Source organism: Artibeus jamaicensis, unplaced genomic scaffold, assembly GCF_021234435.1.
Source record: "Artibeus jamaicensis isolate MK-2021 breed Jamaican fruit bat unplaced genomic scaffold, CSHL_Jam_final contig_466, whole genome shotgun sequence".
NCBI classification, from domain to species: Eukaryota; Metazoa; Chordata; class Mammalia; order Chiroptera; family Phyllostomidae; genus Artibeus; species Artibeus jamaicensis.
The window spans coordinates 11,684,002-11,700,533 of NW_026521844.1; the positions used below are offsets into that span (position 1 = coordinate 11,684,002).

Sequence of the window (16,532 nt, forward strand, 5' to 3'; positions counted from 1 at the left end):
ATCAATCACAGCGCCCTCCAGAAACATGTAGCAAGACATTAACTGCAAGATAATAAAGATCAGCCAATGTACATACCTGTCCCAAATGAAACTCCCAAGAATTTCCTGCCACTAACTTCTTTAAGCTACTAACTTCTTTATAACCTTTGGTCCTTCACCTGTTATTTCCAGTCCTTAACAATTAACTTTATTCTGGGTCAGGGAGGAAAATGGAAATGGGTAGGAAAGAAATCTAAAAAATCTGATCAAACTCCTTTCGTCATGTTAAGCCTCAGCTGAAAGACACCTGTAAAACCTTCCCAGTTCAGTCAGAATTACTCTGTGGATGCTCAAACGTGTTTAATGTGCTAAACCTCTAAAAGAAGTTTTCACTCCTTATTTTTCAGAAACATTAAAACAGTTGGACCAGACCATTCTTTCTCTACTATTGAATTAGATAATTTTTCAAAAGGAAGTCTGAAGAACCCCTCCCTGCCTCTTCACAGAGCCTTTTCTGTCATGTCAGTCAGTCCGTAAACTTTTAATGGAGAGTTTTTACATTCCCAGAAAGAGAAGTTCTGAAATGTGCTCATTTTCGGTTTAGCTAAACAAGAGGATGGATGGGTGGGCTGCAACTGGCAAACTCATAAAAGCGGAGCTGGGTAGCTGGTGATCTTTAAAAAAAAAAAGAAAGAAAGAAAGGCAAATCCCTGGGCAAATTGTGTAGTGAAGGGTGATCATTATAACAAGAGAGTTGTTACATAATTACTTGTTAACTACTGACAAACACATACATGGCTACAAAATGCCATGGTTACTCTAGCCATTGAAGATAGTGTACCTAGGGCACGAATCACTGGTTTCCACAGTTCAATTTCATTCAAAGAAATAAGCAATCCCGGGACCTGACCCGACGACTTTTACATATACAAAACAGCTTCCAGCAATTAAGCCAATCGCCTCTAGGGACGAAATCGGCGTTTCCCTGTAATATTGATCTTTAAAGGAGAGAAGGGATATGGAAAGAAGTACCTCCAAAGAGCTAAATATTTACCACCTCGATAAAAACGACTTCACTCCAAACTGAAAATTGTGAACAGAAAAGGTCCCCCTCCCCCCCACACATACACACCCCGTCCCCACTCAGCTTGCGCAAAACCCAAAACCTGTGTCGGATGCTCCTCATTCCAAGATCTTCCAAAAAGTTTACCAGGATTTACCGAAGCGGCGGGAGGGAAAATAAAGCACGCAAAAGCGGGGGAGAGCGAGCTGGTAGGCTACGGCAAAGAAGAACCCGATGAGGCGCCCAGCTGTGTCGTGCAAGGCCCGCTAACCGAGAAGCGACCCTACACCCGAAGATCAAGCGCCCCTGTGGGGCGCGGGAACTGACAGCCGCTCGGCTTCTGCCGCCGGGGGTCCCCCAGTCCCCAGCCCCCAGCCGGGCCCCCGCCGCCAGTCCGCTGCCCGACCCTTCCCCCGCAGCGCCGCCGTTGCCCGCTGGGCCAACTTGGCCCCGGGTCAGCGCTGCGGAGCGCGGCTCCAGTTGCCTGGGAGGCCGCCGGCGCCCTTACCTCCTTCTGCTTGGGGTCCTGCGGGTAGACGTCGGGCGGCCCGAGCCGGGGGCGTTTCAGCGGTCTCTGCTCATAGCTGAGAAGCCCGAAGGCGGCCATGATCTCTCATGTTAACCGGCGAAATGAATGAGAGTTGGAGCTGGAGCAGCCGCCTCTGAGCACCAGGGAGCAGCACTTTGCAGACAGACTCCCTCTCTCCCCCTCCTCGCCCGCTCGCTCGCTGTGGCGCTGCAGGAAGGAATAAAGCAGGTTGGATGCTGCCGCTGCCAGGCACGCAGACACGCACTGATGGGGGCAGCCTTCGGCGGGCACCCGGCTGCTCGGGAGCCCCAGGACGCAGCGCTCCTGCGGCGGCGACCGAGCGGCTGCGGGTCTGCCGGGGTCCTTCGCGACGCCGGCCTCCAGTCCCCCCCCCCAACCTTGTCCCCAGGGGGAGGAGCAGCCGATGGAAACGTGTGACTTTTTTCACCAATGGACCCAAACCCACCCCAGCCGGACGACGGCAGGGGGTGGGGGAAGGGCACCGGGAAAAAAATAAAACTTTTCTTCGCGCCGCGGCTGGTGGCCCAAGTGCTAGCCCCAGGCTAGGGTGGCCCTACGGCCCCAGGCAGAGAAAGCGGAGTGGCCCGCCCCCGCCCTCTTCCCAGGCAAGGAGCCTGTGTGGCCACCTCGCCCCCCGCACACCCCCCGCCACCTGGGCGCGGACCAGGCCGGGGCAGAGAGGCCTGGAGGGGATGGGGCGGCAGAGATGCGGCCGGTGAGGAAGCGGCGGATGCTTCCTAGACGCCCGCGGGGCTCGGGTGGCGCATCCGCGGCTCCGGGCAGGCGCCGAGGCGCGCAGCTGGCGGTCGCGGCGGCTGGTGGGGGCCGTGCTCACGGTGGCGCGGGGCTGACTTAACCCTTTGCTGCCCCTCCAGGGGCTGGGGACAGGGGTTGAGGAGGGTGGGCGGTGAGCGCCAACGGGGGCGGCCAGCCCGCGGGCACCTCGGTCTGCTCTAGGCCGCCGCCCTCCCCCAGACCGCCGCTCCCCCTCCCACCCTCCCCCACCCGCCCAACAGTTTACCTGTTGGTCCCCAGCTAGCGGGCAGGGGCCGGCGGCGGCACTCGGGCGGCCGCAGCCTCTATTATTCGGGTTGGGATAAGGGGAGAGAGGGGGGTTGCGCGATTTTATTTGTAAGGTATCAGTATTGTCCTGGCGAGCTCCGGGGACACCGAGAAGTTTGCCACTGTCTGGGGGCGCCAGGGAACGCCGACTCGCCGCCGGCGCTCTCGCCCCCACGGCCCCGGAGCGCAAGCTTCCGAGTTGGCGGACGGCGGCGCGCCGGCCGCACTGAGCATGCCCAGCTCCGCGGCCGGACCGCGGAGGAGTTGGCTGCGAGCGCGCTCCGATCCACCTCTCCGGGTTTTCACAGCCGCAGAGCGCGCAGCCCGCGGGCCCCGGCACGCGGACCCGCACAGGGTGAAACTGGGGGAAGGAAAGGGCGCCCCCAGGACTCCTCTCCCCGCCGCAGGCAGTGCAGTCTGCCCCGACTTTTCTTCAAGTCCCTGTCCCGGTGGCCTAAGCCGCAAATCTCACCTGCGCCAGGCGTGTGGGAGGAGGGAGGGATCAGATCCTCCGGGGGAGAGCTTAGTTCTCCAACCCGCCGGCACTCCCCACTTCGGAACGTGGGCACCAAGACGGGGCCACCTGCCACCAGCTCTACAAGACCAAGAGCTGCGGGGGCGGGTCCGTCCAGTCCGGAGGGACGCCCGTGGGAGGCGCGCCCGGGAGGATGCGCCTGCACTTGGCCAAGAATGATGGCTGCCACTTACGGAGCCCTCGCTGGGTGCCAGGATCTTGACAGTAAAGGTCTGTGATCCTTCAAAGAAACCTTGTAAGGTTATACTGTACCCTTTTTATAGCTAGAGAAACTGAGTCAGCTCAGGAAAGCCCAGGGACTTGCTCAAAACCACGTAGCTTGATCCTCCACAAAGTCTCTGACGTATTTCTCCAGGACTTAAATTGGAAAGACAGGGTTCCTGAACTGCCCTTGCACGTGTCATGTTCCCCACACCTTGAGGAGTTTTTCGGCTCCCAGATCTATCCTCAGTAAGAAGGGTGAGTGGAATCTTATCCAAAGACTTTGTATATTGCCTGGCACATAGTAAGCGCTCAGATGATGTTGGCCAACTCTGAATATCTACTTACCACTGCTGACTTTAAGTAAAGGGGAAGGAAGGAAAGATTAGATAAGGCCTTGGCAGTGTAGTAGATAGAGGCTACTTCTGCACTCCTGACCTTGACCTAACAGCACCTCCCAATGCAGCCTGAGGCCAAGTCACACCTATAGTTTTTGTCTTCCTAATGTGAGCAAGTACTTCTAGAGAACTGTTACCATCGACCTGGAGGCATTTCCTGTGGACCTTCTGCAGCCCTGCCCTAATACCTTGGGTGTAACTTCCAAGCTGAACTTCCCCTATGATTTAGGCATTTATTAAATCTAGTTTCCTTGCTTGAGGAAAAGGACAGTTATCTAACTTTATTGGCATATTATCAAACATACCAAAAAGCAGGAGAAATGTTATAATAAACCTCCAATTGCTCATCTCTCAGCTGTGACAGTTATCCAACTGCCATCCTTGTTTTATCACCCCCACCCAATATAGTGTCATACACTGGAGAGAGCAGTGTTAGGTATGACTCAGCCTGGGTAGAGTATGGAACCTCCCATGTGGTAGGCACTCAAAAACATGCTTGTTTGCAGGTATGGGATGGAAGATGAGTGGGTAGGTGGGTGCACAGGTATGTGAATGGATAGATCACTAGTACTCCGGGGATACCTTGTACTGATATTCCAGTCTGATGGGAGATGTAACCCAAATTCTACCCTTGTCTGCCCAGGCAAAAACCTCCAACTGGCCTCCACAAAGGAAAAACTGTTAAATCGCTCAAAGTCTTAGCTAACCATAAAGAGTTTATTTTAAAATAGAAACGTGTTAATAATGGGGGTTAATAATCTAGGGTTTGGGGGGAAAGGGAAAGGGATATCTCTTCCCCTACTGGTTCCCCTTCTTAACTTTCTTAACTCCTTCCCTTAATTTGAGACAGTCTGGCATGGATTCTTCAGCCCTCTCAATATTTAAAAAAGAGAGAGTGCACACTTTAGGACACTCAAATATCATTTAATTCCTCAAAAGCCATTCTGTCAGTACCTGGGCCTCCGATGGGCATTTTGCTCCTTCACCCTGGCATTTGCACTCTTCACAATCACAATGCACCTTCCACCTACCAATCCTGTTGTTTCTCCTTAATCCCTGGCCCCAGTTACCTCTCCTGTTTCCAAGTGAGGAATTCCCAGGCTTTCACTTTCCTGTAGCCACCTGAGGGCAGTCCTTAGAATCTGGACTATTTAAAGCCCACCCCAAACTCTTGATTGTTGATTCTTCCTTTTCTTTCAGTCCCCTTAGCACTTACTTTTCATTCTCCTCTTTTAACACCTTGTTATTTACTGGCATGCGTTCAAATATGCCACACAGAAAAGCACTGTTTCTCTATCCCTACCTTACCCTCTGCTCTTCTTCTTCCACTTTTGAGTTAGTCTTTAAACTGGCTAAAGCCGGTTGATGGGGTGGGCTTAACATGAAGGCCACAGTGTTCTATGCTATGCTTCAATTTCTCATCATGGTGCTGGTTAACACAGCCGATGACCACAATTTCTTATTGAATAATGTGAGTCTAATTTACTACTGTCCCTATAAGGAGCATCTTATCTTTACCAGACTAATGGCAGCCCCCCTCCCTGAGCCTGGGAACTGTTTGCATGGAACAGGATTACTCAGGGAAAAACACAGGCTTCCCAGACAGGTTCTAGCCTAGACCTCAGCTCAGCAAGAAGCGACAAGTTGACTTACCTGAGGAAGTCATGTACAGCTGATGAGAGAAAGGGGTTGAAATGTGGCCGGAGAAGGACGAATTATAAGCCATTTTAAGCATATGGAACATTATCCTCCAAATATGAAGCTAATTCTCTAGGGCTGCTTTTGTGAGCTGACAAGTGTTTAAAAGCCGACCCTATTTCTTGGGTCATATCCAGGGCTCCTCAAAGACCACTCAGTAACCTCCCTAGCTGATTATTCTCCCTTTGCAAGCCCTGGTCTTCAGCATTCTGCAAGGAGCGCCCTTGTAGTTGAGACCTTTTTTGTGTTCTTGGACAATGTCCCTTTAAGAAGGCTCATGGCCAGTTTTCTGTCCCTGTGTTGGGTCTGCAAGAAACACACCGATGTCCTTTGCCCACACATACTCCAGTGCAGGCATTTTCTCACCAGCTTAATCTCCTTGCCTGCCATGGATGCATTCTGCAAGCCGCACTTCACTTTGAACATTCTCCAGCCTGGGTCAGTGGACATATGTCAAGTGCCCAAACCAGTTGTCTTCTCAAAGCTCTTTTCACAGACTCGATGTGAGGAATACAATTTCTTTGGCCAAAAGTAGAGGCTCAATTGTATTTGTAGAGCAGATTTCAAAAGATTCGAGTGGAGAAGGGCTAGGAGCAGAAGCAGATGTTTCCCCATCAGAAAAGGAAGAACGATCTTATTATTGCTACTTTACAGGTCAGCAGGTGAAGTTCTAGAGGTAAAATAACTGGCACAAGCCAGGATCAAACCTAGATCCCTCTGACTCTCTAACCTACACTCATCACTGTCCGTGTGCTACAGATATAAATGATCATTTACGTAACATAAAAGTGAGCCTCAAAAGACAGGCCTGGTATAAAAGATGCAAAACTCCCAACAGCTTGACCTGGCATCCAGCATGCTTCCACTCAAGTGGAAAGAAACAGTGCTCAGTGTAGGGCCCCCAGGTAAAGTGATTAAAGCGGCTGCGTTTCCTCGTGGGACTGTTGCTTGTCCAGGTGCATAAATTACTGTTTTGTTAACAGATTTTCTACAGGCAGGGTTATTTACTTTGTTTTGCTTATATCCCTATCACATTTAAATGCATTTATCTTGTGCCTACTTCTAAATCAAAAAAGAAAATTTCTCCTTTCCTTTTAGCCTTTAAACAAAAGGAAAAATGAGAATCACTTGATAAGGTGCATCAAAATAGAGAAAAAGAAATGGAAGATTAACTTTGGATGGTCCAACCAAATGGAGTTTTTAATACGGTTTTTAAGCTACTTACAGGACTCTAAAGAATACCCACATTAAGACACCGTAAAACAGACAATAGAATTATATTGCTAGCCAAATATGTACTTTTACATTTTCTAGTAGCCACATTAAAAAAGCAAAAAGAAATAGGTGAAATTTATTTTAATAATACATTTGTTTAACCTAACATAGCCAAATATTGTCATTTTAACCTGTGGTTTTGTAATTTATTCATATTTTACACTCTTTTTTGATATTGTCTTAGAAATCTAGTGTGAATTTTACACTTACAGCACATCTCATTTCAGACCAGTCACATTTTATATATTCAAAAGTCATGTATGGCTAGTGGCTATCATACTGGTCAGCCCAGGTCCAAAACGATATTCATTTCAATCCGGGTGAGCCCATGACATATGGGATCTCAGTATGATCCCTGAGGAAGCAGGTGAGTTTCCAAATTAAAACAACAAAAGTAAAGAAAGAAAGAAAACAAAAGAATGCTGAAGAAAAAAAGTAAAGTCAACTTGGGGAGACATTGGTACCCAAAAAGCAATTTGTTGCTAACAGATGGAAATGTCAGGGGGTCAGGAACATGGAAAGAAAAGTCTGGAACTAAAAAAAAAAATCAAAGGCTGTGATAAGAGATTTTTTAATTACCAATCTGAGCCAATAACAAAGCTAACAATTTAATCTTATACACCAAGAAACAGTGCCTGCGGCATTTACAAAAAAAGGCCTACTGGCTGGTTACATATTCAGCCTCCCCAGAGCTGTTCAAAGCTCTATAAGCAGACAAATGCTAAACAAACTCAAGAAAGAATTCTGTTTAAAACCAATATGCAAATTTATTGATACAAAGGAATTGCCCCTTCCACAGACTGAAAGCAGCATATCCCCTATTCAGATTACCCCCTTGCTAGTTTTAGTTTGTTGTAAAGTCAAATTAGTGAGCAGAAGCTTTCTGGGTGAGCATAAAATTAAAAGCAAAGGGAATGGAGAATCTCCAAGGACTGTGTGCTCAGACTGCCTCACAGAAGTCACCTCCCATGTGACAGGAACAGGACAGATGCCTCACCTCTGCTTGCCAGTCCTTTTGGTGGATAGAGGGGCAAGTAATTACTATCCAATGTCTTCATTGGTTATGTCCTATTACCAGAGGTTGCTGGTGGTGCACAAACCTGTTTTTTAGGCTTGTTTGTCTTGAGCTGGCATAGTCACTTCCGGACTCTCTAGAAAAATCTGGGTCCATATTTTCAGCGACGTCACTCTCCTGGAGCTGAGGCAGATTCGCCCCTTTGTGCGTGGCCTGTTGTCACAGCCCTAGCAGCACAGGTCCCCTCAGAGGCTGCTGGCTCCCACAACCCGTGGGAATGGGACCCCTATCAGAAGGAGGCCTCTGCTAACCAGGCCTGGCCTCAGATTTGGGGAAGGGGGAATTGACTAATTTGTGTTCAGTTATATATTAGTAGGTTTCCTCTTTCTTATTGTTAACTAGTCAAGGTTCTAGTCGTCATCATCATCTGTTAGGATGGGTTATAGCTGATGAAAGTTAATCTAATATTTATTAATTATGAAATATTTCAGTTCTCAGAGGATTATTTCTTTTCACACAGAATAGGGAAGCATGAAAAAGAAATTGAATGGCAGAGTCTTGATACTACGCAAAATATCTTGACAGATTAAAATGATGAACTAAATGTAACAGGATCAAATTCTACATAAAAATGCATTTCCCCTGTCTACGGGACATATAGAAGACAGTTTGGTATCCATGGTTTGCTAAATCTGAAGTTTAAATTATAAGCATTAAAAAAACAAATGCTGCCAACTCTTTCAGTAGCATCTGGGGAATAGTAGGACACAAATCAATTCCGTGAGTCTTGTTTATAATAGCATTGTTTACTAATATTGTTAAACTGTTGCCTAACATTCTCACCACTGTGCTTTCCCCAGAGCTGTTAACAAAAAGTAAAATTTACCAATTCGATTTCCATCTTCTTTCATTTATTCTGCTCACCCTCTGGCAGAAATGCTCTCAATCAACCAAAATGCTCAGCAAAAGGACGGAAGAAAAGAGAATTAGAATTCCGGCTAAACCTTCCAACAGGAAAACCAGAACTTGACTAATCTAGAACTGACCACAAATGATTTGATAAAGGCAGTGGTTTAGCCCTCTCCTTCTGCCACACCCACTGGAAGTAAACTTAATCCTCGGCTCTTCTCCCTCTCTGCTCTCAACCTTACCCACACAGTCTCTATTCCCACCTCCCACTCCTGTCCAGGCTGCTCACAGCCTCTCCAGCTTCCATGTACTGCTACAAAAAGGGGATTCCTCTGTCTCCTCAAACTCAAAATGCCCCAACTTAATGTCTGCCTTGCTTGTCACTGCACCCCCAGCTGGCTCCTGTGTCCTGCAAGCAGGACAGGACCAGGTGGCTACAGTTCCAGGGGTTAGGAAATATTCTCCCAAGAAGGGAGAATACCTCTTGGCTATAGTTGTGGTATGTAGAGCTGCAGAGTGAATATAAAAATTATGTCTCAGAGAGTGTTGTAAATGAAGATGGAGAAGAGTGTCAAATCAGCAAGGGAGCCTGGAGGAGTTGGGAGCTATAAGTCCCGGTGAAGTATTCCATAGTTATGGTAAAAGTGGGAGACCAGGGGATCTGGGTACTCTCAGTGCATACACATGCTACAGCAAATAGAGGGCAGACATCTCCCAACTTTCCAACGTAGAATCATTTTGTATCTTCATCCACACTTAAGCCTTATTGGATCTTTCTGGTCCAATTCTCTCAGATTCACCCAGTCTTCAATAATCTCTTAGCCACAGCTTTAGTCCAAGTTTACACCTTTTCCTACTTTGGATTGTTTTTATTCCCCAACTTGTTTCCCTGCCCCAATTAATTATCTTTTTGAAATCTAATGCATAAGGTTATCAGACAGGGGTTTTTTTTCCGAATTTTTATTTCTTGATGAAAACTCTGCTAAATCCCTGGTTGGCCAAAAAGTTCATTTGGTTTTTCCTGTAAGATGGTTCTACTAGCACTTAGTTGTCTTTAACTTCATTCTAAACAATTTTGTTAGACTGTATTATGACAGCTGTCATATCAGCGTGCATATAAAACAAACTCATTAAAACCTGTGAATTTTTGTGTAGCCATTTTAATATTGAAGATGGAAGAAAATATGCAACATTTTGGGCATATTATCTTTTACTATTTCAAGAAAGGTAAAAACACAACAGAAGCACACACAAAACATTGTGCAGTGTGTGGAGAAGGTGCTGTGACTGATCACATGTGGCAAATGTGGTCTGCAGAGTTTGGTGCTAGAGATTTCTCTCTGGACAATGCTCCAAGGTCAGGTAGAACACCTGAAGTTGATAGTGATCAAATCAAGACATTGACAACAATCAACATTCTGCCCTATGGGAGGTGGCCCACATACTCAGGATAACTAAATCAATAAAGCTGTTAGTGAAAATTAAAAATGTGTCTTTTATTTTACAGAAAAAAAGTGAGCGGACTTTTTGGCCAACCCAATATCAAGTTTAAGCTCCTCAGTCTTAAAATCGAGGTTTTCTTACAATGTACTGAAGGGATGGGGCTCATGTGGCCCCAGTCTGGGGAGTCAGTGAAGCCATCATCCAGGGATGCTTTGACCCCCTCTGTCTTAAAGTCCATTCCTGAGCATTTAGAGCTCTGTGTTTAAGTACTAGAGACACTCCATTGCCTTTTACTTAAATAAGACTGTAGGTGCCCCAGAGGTGGAGCCTTGGAAAGCTGAGGCTCACGCTGGTGGAAAACCAAGGTGGAGAGAAGCAGGAGGAAGAAGCATTCCCATATGTGTACCACAGTCAGACATCATAGTCCTGGCAGAGCCCGGGTTTCCCATTCTTACAAGGAGCTGAAGACAGGATTAATGGGCAAAGCCGGCATCCTCCATGACTGGCAGAATGTGACATTTCTAAGCAAAGAAGGAAGTAGCTGCATGTGCCACACTGCATCCATAATTGCTCTCTCCTAATTGTGAAAAAAGGAAATAGATGCACCCTTTTCCAACCAGCCTCAATAGCACATTCAGAGCAAATCATGCCCAGCCAGGTCCAGTAAGCAAGAATGTATGGCCTGGTACCCTGTGATGCTTTGAGTTTAATTGCATACAAAGGTTAATTAAGTACACTTGGCACTGAGATCAGTGGTCTGGGGCAGTTCATCCCTTAAATATATATTGAGACCTCTCTGGATCTGGAGTCCAGAGCACTCCAGGATTCTGAGCAAGCAGGCAATATTTAATCACAGACTGGCCCAATGATTCCCACCAGGCCAAACAAGTAGACCTGCATCCATTTGGCAAGAGTTATGGTCAAGAAATCCCATTTGCTTAACAGGGGTTTATTGAGCATCTATTAAGTATGAGGCACTTTAAACACTGGGGTTACAACAGTGCTATAACTCTCAGTTGATGGCACTTACAGAACATAGAAGAGAAAATCAATCACACAAACTAGTATAAAATTGCAACTATGACAAGAGCTTCAAGAAGAAGGGCATGAATCTCTGAGGTTCTAGAAAGGGGATTCCTTGTAAAAGCAATGCTTGAGCTGAGTTCTAAAAAATGAATAAAAATTAGGCAAAAAGAAGGAAAGAATGTTCTAAGCAGAAACAGCCTATGCAAAGATCCTGTGGCTAGTAGGACTGAAAGAAAGCCAGCATACCTGGAGAGAGGAGTGGAAAGGAGCCAGGTGTGAGGTGAGGCTGGAAGGTACAGAGGGACCAGACCATCTAGAACACGATAGGTTACTGAGGAGTCTTCGTCCAATTGGGAATGAGAAACTGTTTAATGGTTTCAAGCAGAAGAGTGTCACAATCAGATTTATATGGTAAAGAGATCACTTTGCAACACAGAGTGTGTACTGGGGGGGAAATGGTCAGAGTTGATGAGAGAGGACTTGTTGGTAGGCAATAGCAAGTCTAAGCAGGAAATGATGCTTGCTTCCATTAGAGTGATAGTGGAAATAGTGGTGGAGATAAGTAAGCAGATATACGTGATATTTGACAAATAAACTGGTAAAATTTAGTTGTGATCAGATATGGGGGGATGAGATTGACAAGATAGTTCAGAATAACTCCCAGGTTTCTGGGTTGCAGAAGAGAAACCACGGTGGTGTCAGTCACTAAGAAAGAGAAACCATGTTTCTGAGATGGGGTGGTGGGGTTGGTAGAACAAAAGTTTAATTTTAGACGTAATGATGTGAGAACGATGTAGGTTCCTCTCAGATGACTCCTGGTGATTCCTAACTCTTGGTGTTCACATCCTTATATAGCCCCTCCCCCTTGTGTGAATTTATGTCTTGCTTTTAATGCATGGAATAAAACAAAAATAATGAAATGTTACTTCTGAGACTAGATTATAAAGAAATTTTTGCCTTTCATCTTCCTCTCCCGACCCCCGGGCTCTCTGAATCCTCCCCTCGCTCCGGAGGAGCAATTCCTGGTGAAAGTAGCCCTGTGAAGAGGCCCTGTGGTAAGGAGCCAGGTGTGAGCTCTCCTGGCAACAGCCTTCAGAGCTGACACCCACCAACAGCTACCCGAGTGGGCTTGGCAGTGTCCTCCCTGACTGCAGCCCTCAGAGGACCGCAGCCCTGGACAACACGTTGTTTGCAGCCTCCTGAGAGGCTCTGAGCCAGGGGCTCTCGCTCCACCACACCTGGACTCCTGACCCATAGAAACCATGAGATAATAAATGTTTGTGGTTTTAAATGCTAAGTTTTGCTGTGTTACTCAGCAATAGATAATTAATACATTTGACTTTTATAGCATCAAGTATTTTATACAAGAAAATATGGTAAGTTGAAAGAAAATTAGAAGTTATGGAGCTCAGAGAAGTCTAGACTGAAGTTATAAAGTTGAACTCATGGGCAGTTAGGAAGACAGTGAAGCCAACAAGGAAAGATTACTGAAACAAGTCTGGAGGGTCTTCATAACTTACTGGCCAATTAGAGATGAATGAGTTTGCAAAGGAAACAGATAAGGAGCAGCTGGAGAGGTGGAAAGAAAGCCAGGAGAAAGTTGAATCATGTAAGTCAGAAGACAGTGTTTCAAAGAAGTAGAGAACGGTCGGTTAAGTGAAACACTGACATCCTGGTTTTAGTATGAGAGTAATCCACAATTCCACCTGAAGCTAATGGTAAGACTGAAAGGCAGAATGGGGTGGACTGAGGTTGGGATATACAAAAGTCAAGAAAAATATAGACAGCTCTCTCCGGAATTTGACCTGTGTAGGTGGGAAGAGAGATCAGGTAATAACTGAAAGTGGATTGTGATAGTTAATTTTTTTAATGACAGAAATGTGAAATGAATAAATAAAATGTGAAAAATTTGGGTAAGAAGAAAAGTTTGAATATTCAACTAGAAAAACAATAGTAGACAGAGTGAGCTTCCTGGAGGGCAGAAAGGGGTTTTCTTTAGATGGGAGGTGGGAAAGTTCTGCTACTAGAACAGGAGACAAGGACCCACAGGATAAGTGCAGAAGTACTCAGGAGGTCAAGAATGTTCCTATGTGAAAGATCCTACTTTTTATTTAACAATCTAAGAGATATTGTAGGCTTGGAAAAAGGAGAAAGGTTTCCCCAGTCACTGTGGAAAATGAGAATACGAAAAACAAACTGTAGTATTTTGTATAGTGTGAGTACCTGTTGGAAGTTAATGACCTTGAACTTATAATGGAATCAGTCTGTCTCATCAGGTAATAATCAGCTGCTTGGATAAGGCACAGTGAAACAGACCATTGGGTTCATCCAGGTATAGAACTTAGGCAAATGGAGGCAACAGAGGGACAAGAGAGTCTAAAGGAGGTGGGAGTAGAGAAATACTGCTCATGACATCTATGCTAGATAGAAAGGGAAAGGTTGATGGATTAGGACATAGCAGAGGACAGGCCATGACAATGGTCCTTCTTTTTGCATTCCTTCCCTGGGAAGAAGGGAAGGTCACAGTCAAGCAGAGCAGTGCTTATATTAGTAATTTAAGAGGAGTAGCATTACAGGTAGTGACAATACCCAGGGAGTGTCTATGGGAGTAGATAACTGAAGGGGAGAGAAAAATCACTGAAAACGAAAGGAAAGTGACCACCTAAATGGCCATGGTGCTGGACAGGCAACCCACCTGGGTGTCACCCAGACCGATCAAGGCTTGGGTATAGTGAGTAAGCAACTGGCTTGTCCTACGGAACAATGAGCTTTTTGCCACTTGCCAATGTACATAATGGAAGAGATAGAGTAGAATATCTAAAATCGCATGAATGCAAAGAAGCAGGGTCTTAAAAAAACAGTGGAAATGTAATGAGGGGGAGTAAGGGAAACACTATGGCAGATATTGCTTGTTCTCTGCCTGATACCTTTATCCCTTTCCATTTTTTTTAGGGGAGACCGCAAATGCAGTCCCCCACTACTACAGATTATTCAGTCAAGTTTCCCACATTTGGGGAAATCACAGGGGTCAACACATCTGGGTAAGCCTTGACCTGGGAAAACCACCTTTGTGATCATGGTATCTCCCCTGCCAGGTAAGTATATCCCTTTCCTTTCTACCTAACAAAAGTCTATTTTCTGATGTGCAATATGCCGGCTAAGTGCACGTACCTTCTTAGATTCCCTTTCATTAAGGAGTGGGAATCTAGCCAATCAGACACCAGCTTAACTTTCCCAGAGAATCTGACAATGTTTTTGCTTTTCTGACGCAGGCATTACCCTTTCTTGCCTGGAATGCAGATGTGATGGCTGAGCTGCAGTGACCAAGAAGTTATAAACATGAGGAAAAGTCAAAGATAATCACAGAGAGGTGAGTCTGTGATTCATTTTGTGTGACCATTAAACCAGTACCAGTAGCCATCTGTATCCAGATTTCTGGTAACATCAAATCAACTCTACTTCATTAAGTGTCTGTTGACTTTTCTATTTTTTGCAGTTAATTGTATTCCCCATAGAAATAATAACCCACCTTGCTGTTTTGAAATACAAGGGATATGAGACAATAGTTACCACCTGAGAGAGCTACAAAAGAAGACATGCCCTCAGGGAAGAGCCACCTTCAACAAGCTAGGAAGCAGGAGGTAAGGGAGTGCTATAGAAGGAAATGTGCAGGTAAGTCAATTTGCTAGTTATGGGAAAATGATTCAAGGGCCAGGGTGAAAATGAATAGGGAGGAGAGAAGGGGTGGAAGGCTGAGGCAGAAGGATGCGCAAAACTTCATGAGAATGATTGTGGAAGAGGATCAAATGACCCAATGGGCATGGAGGTAGAGGTTACACTCTGGACCTTCACCAATGCAAACAGAACTGAGAGGCATGATGGATTTGATCTCCAAGTCTCTTTGTGGACAGAAACCTGTGTTACCTGCCCAGAGGGATTACCAGGTTGCATGAGCGGGACCATCATCTTTCTACATCCTCAGTTAGGCAAGAAAAGAGAAATGTCATCCTTTTGACTTCTCTGGAGAATCAAGATGCAGGTTCAAAGCTGCATAATGAAACCTGGCAATTTCTCTGGATTCCCTCCACATCTTCCCAGGGGCAGGAACAGAAGCAGGGGAAGGGGAGGGGCTGCAGGTCACAGGGCCTGCTGGGGCAGAGTGAGGGAGGCATTTTGCCCTTTCCTCTGGTAATTGGCCCACAAGGGTTGTTATCTCCCTCAGGAGGCTGGTGTTCCTCTCCCAGAGCCCTCATAGTCCCAAAGCAGAGTGACAGCGTGTGCCTAATAGATCATCAACATTGCCATAGCAACAGGCTTGCCCCTGGAACCATGGGTTCATGACAAAATAATCAGGAGACTCTTAAACATTGCTGTTGTGAGTTTGACGAGGATGCAGGCCAGGTGGATGAACATGAAGGCCCAGAGCCAAGAATGTTCAGGACGGGAATTTTATTGCAAATGATTAAAAGCCTAAAGAGCCATGGGAATAAGTACACATTAAATCTAACAAGGAGCCAGGGGTTAAAAACAGAAGAAGCAGAATTCAGTCATGTAGTCTAAGGCACATTCCTGTGATGAATTGGGGCGGGGGGTGCGGGGGCTGATAGAGTAAGGAAAGAAGCTACAGCAAAAGGACAAAGTGTTTGTGATATCTTTTCATTGGCTGCTGGCTACATGGGTGGTGGCCAAGCTGCATTAACATTCAGGGACTCTGAAGGGACACCAGCTACTCCAACCCTGTTCAGCCATGGACAGCTTGCCTTTCAGCCTCTCTGCAGACTACATACTCATTCTTGCTCTGAGTTAATAAAAATCAGTTCAGATGGTGTTATAAGGACTATACTATCCTCACCTTCTGTCTCAATCCTTTACCTGGACAAAGTTCTCAGCATCTCTCTATGGCCCATAAAAATGCAGATGCCACCCAGGATATGTGATCGGTCTCTCCCAGCAGACCTAATTGGTAGTTTGTGCTGTACTTCTCATCTAGGACTGGAATCTACAGCCCTCTGGGCTCAGCCTAGTAAAATATAAGGAAAAGATCTTGGAGAGTTTATCACTGTATTCCTGACATGGAGCACACAGCTTGTCACATAGTAGAATCCTAATGACCATGCACTAAATGAATGGGTCACTAACAACCTTCCCAGCCCTTGCCCACACTCCAGGTTACCAGACTCTTCTGTGGGTGACTGCTGTCAGCATGATCCTCTTCCTCCCAGGATGAACTGTATTAGAACCAAGACCTTCCACCACTTGTCATAGAAACCACCCGTGACCAGAGATTCCTGGTATTATCCACCTGAGCGGACCTTTGGACACCAGTACTTGCCTAGACTAGGGCAAGATTTCAAATGTCCCTTTAGCTACTACAATGG

General features: G+C 46.1%; 1 protein-coding gene and 1 pseudogene across 2 annotated transcripts in view; both read right to left on the minus strand.

The window, feature by feature from the left end:
• MED12L (mediator complex subunit 12L) overlaps window positions 1–3,188 on the minus strand; it is a 315,205-nt gene extending 312,017 nt beyond the window's left edge. For both annotated transcript variants that reach the window (XM_053667213.1, XM_053667212.1), the window contains exons 1-2: window positions 3,127–3,188; window positions 1,551–1,778 (exon numbers count right to left, since the gene is read on the minus strand). In XM_053667213.1, the coding sequence (XP_053523188.1) occupies window positions 1,551–1,649 (99 nt within the window). In that variant the 5' untranslated portion in view covers window positions 1,650–1,778; window positions 3,127–3,188. The remainder of the gene's footprint in view (window positions 1–1,550; window positions 1,779–3,126) is intronic.
• Window positions 3,189–14,105: 10,917 nt separating this feature from the next.
• On the minus strand, window positions 14,106–14,257 carry LOC119042423 (uncharacterized; annotated as a pseudogene).
• Between the last annotated feature and the right edge of the window lie 2,275 nt (window positions 14,258–16,532).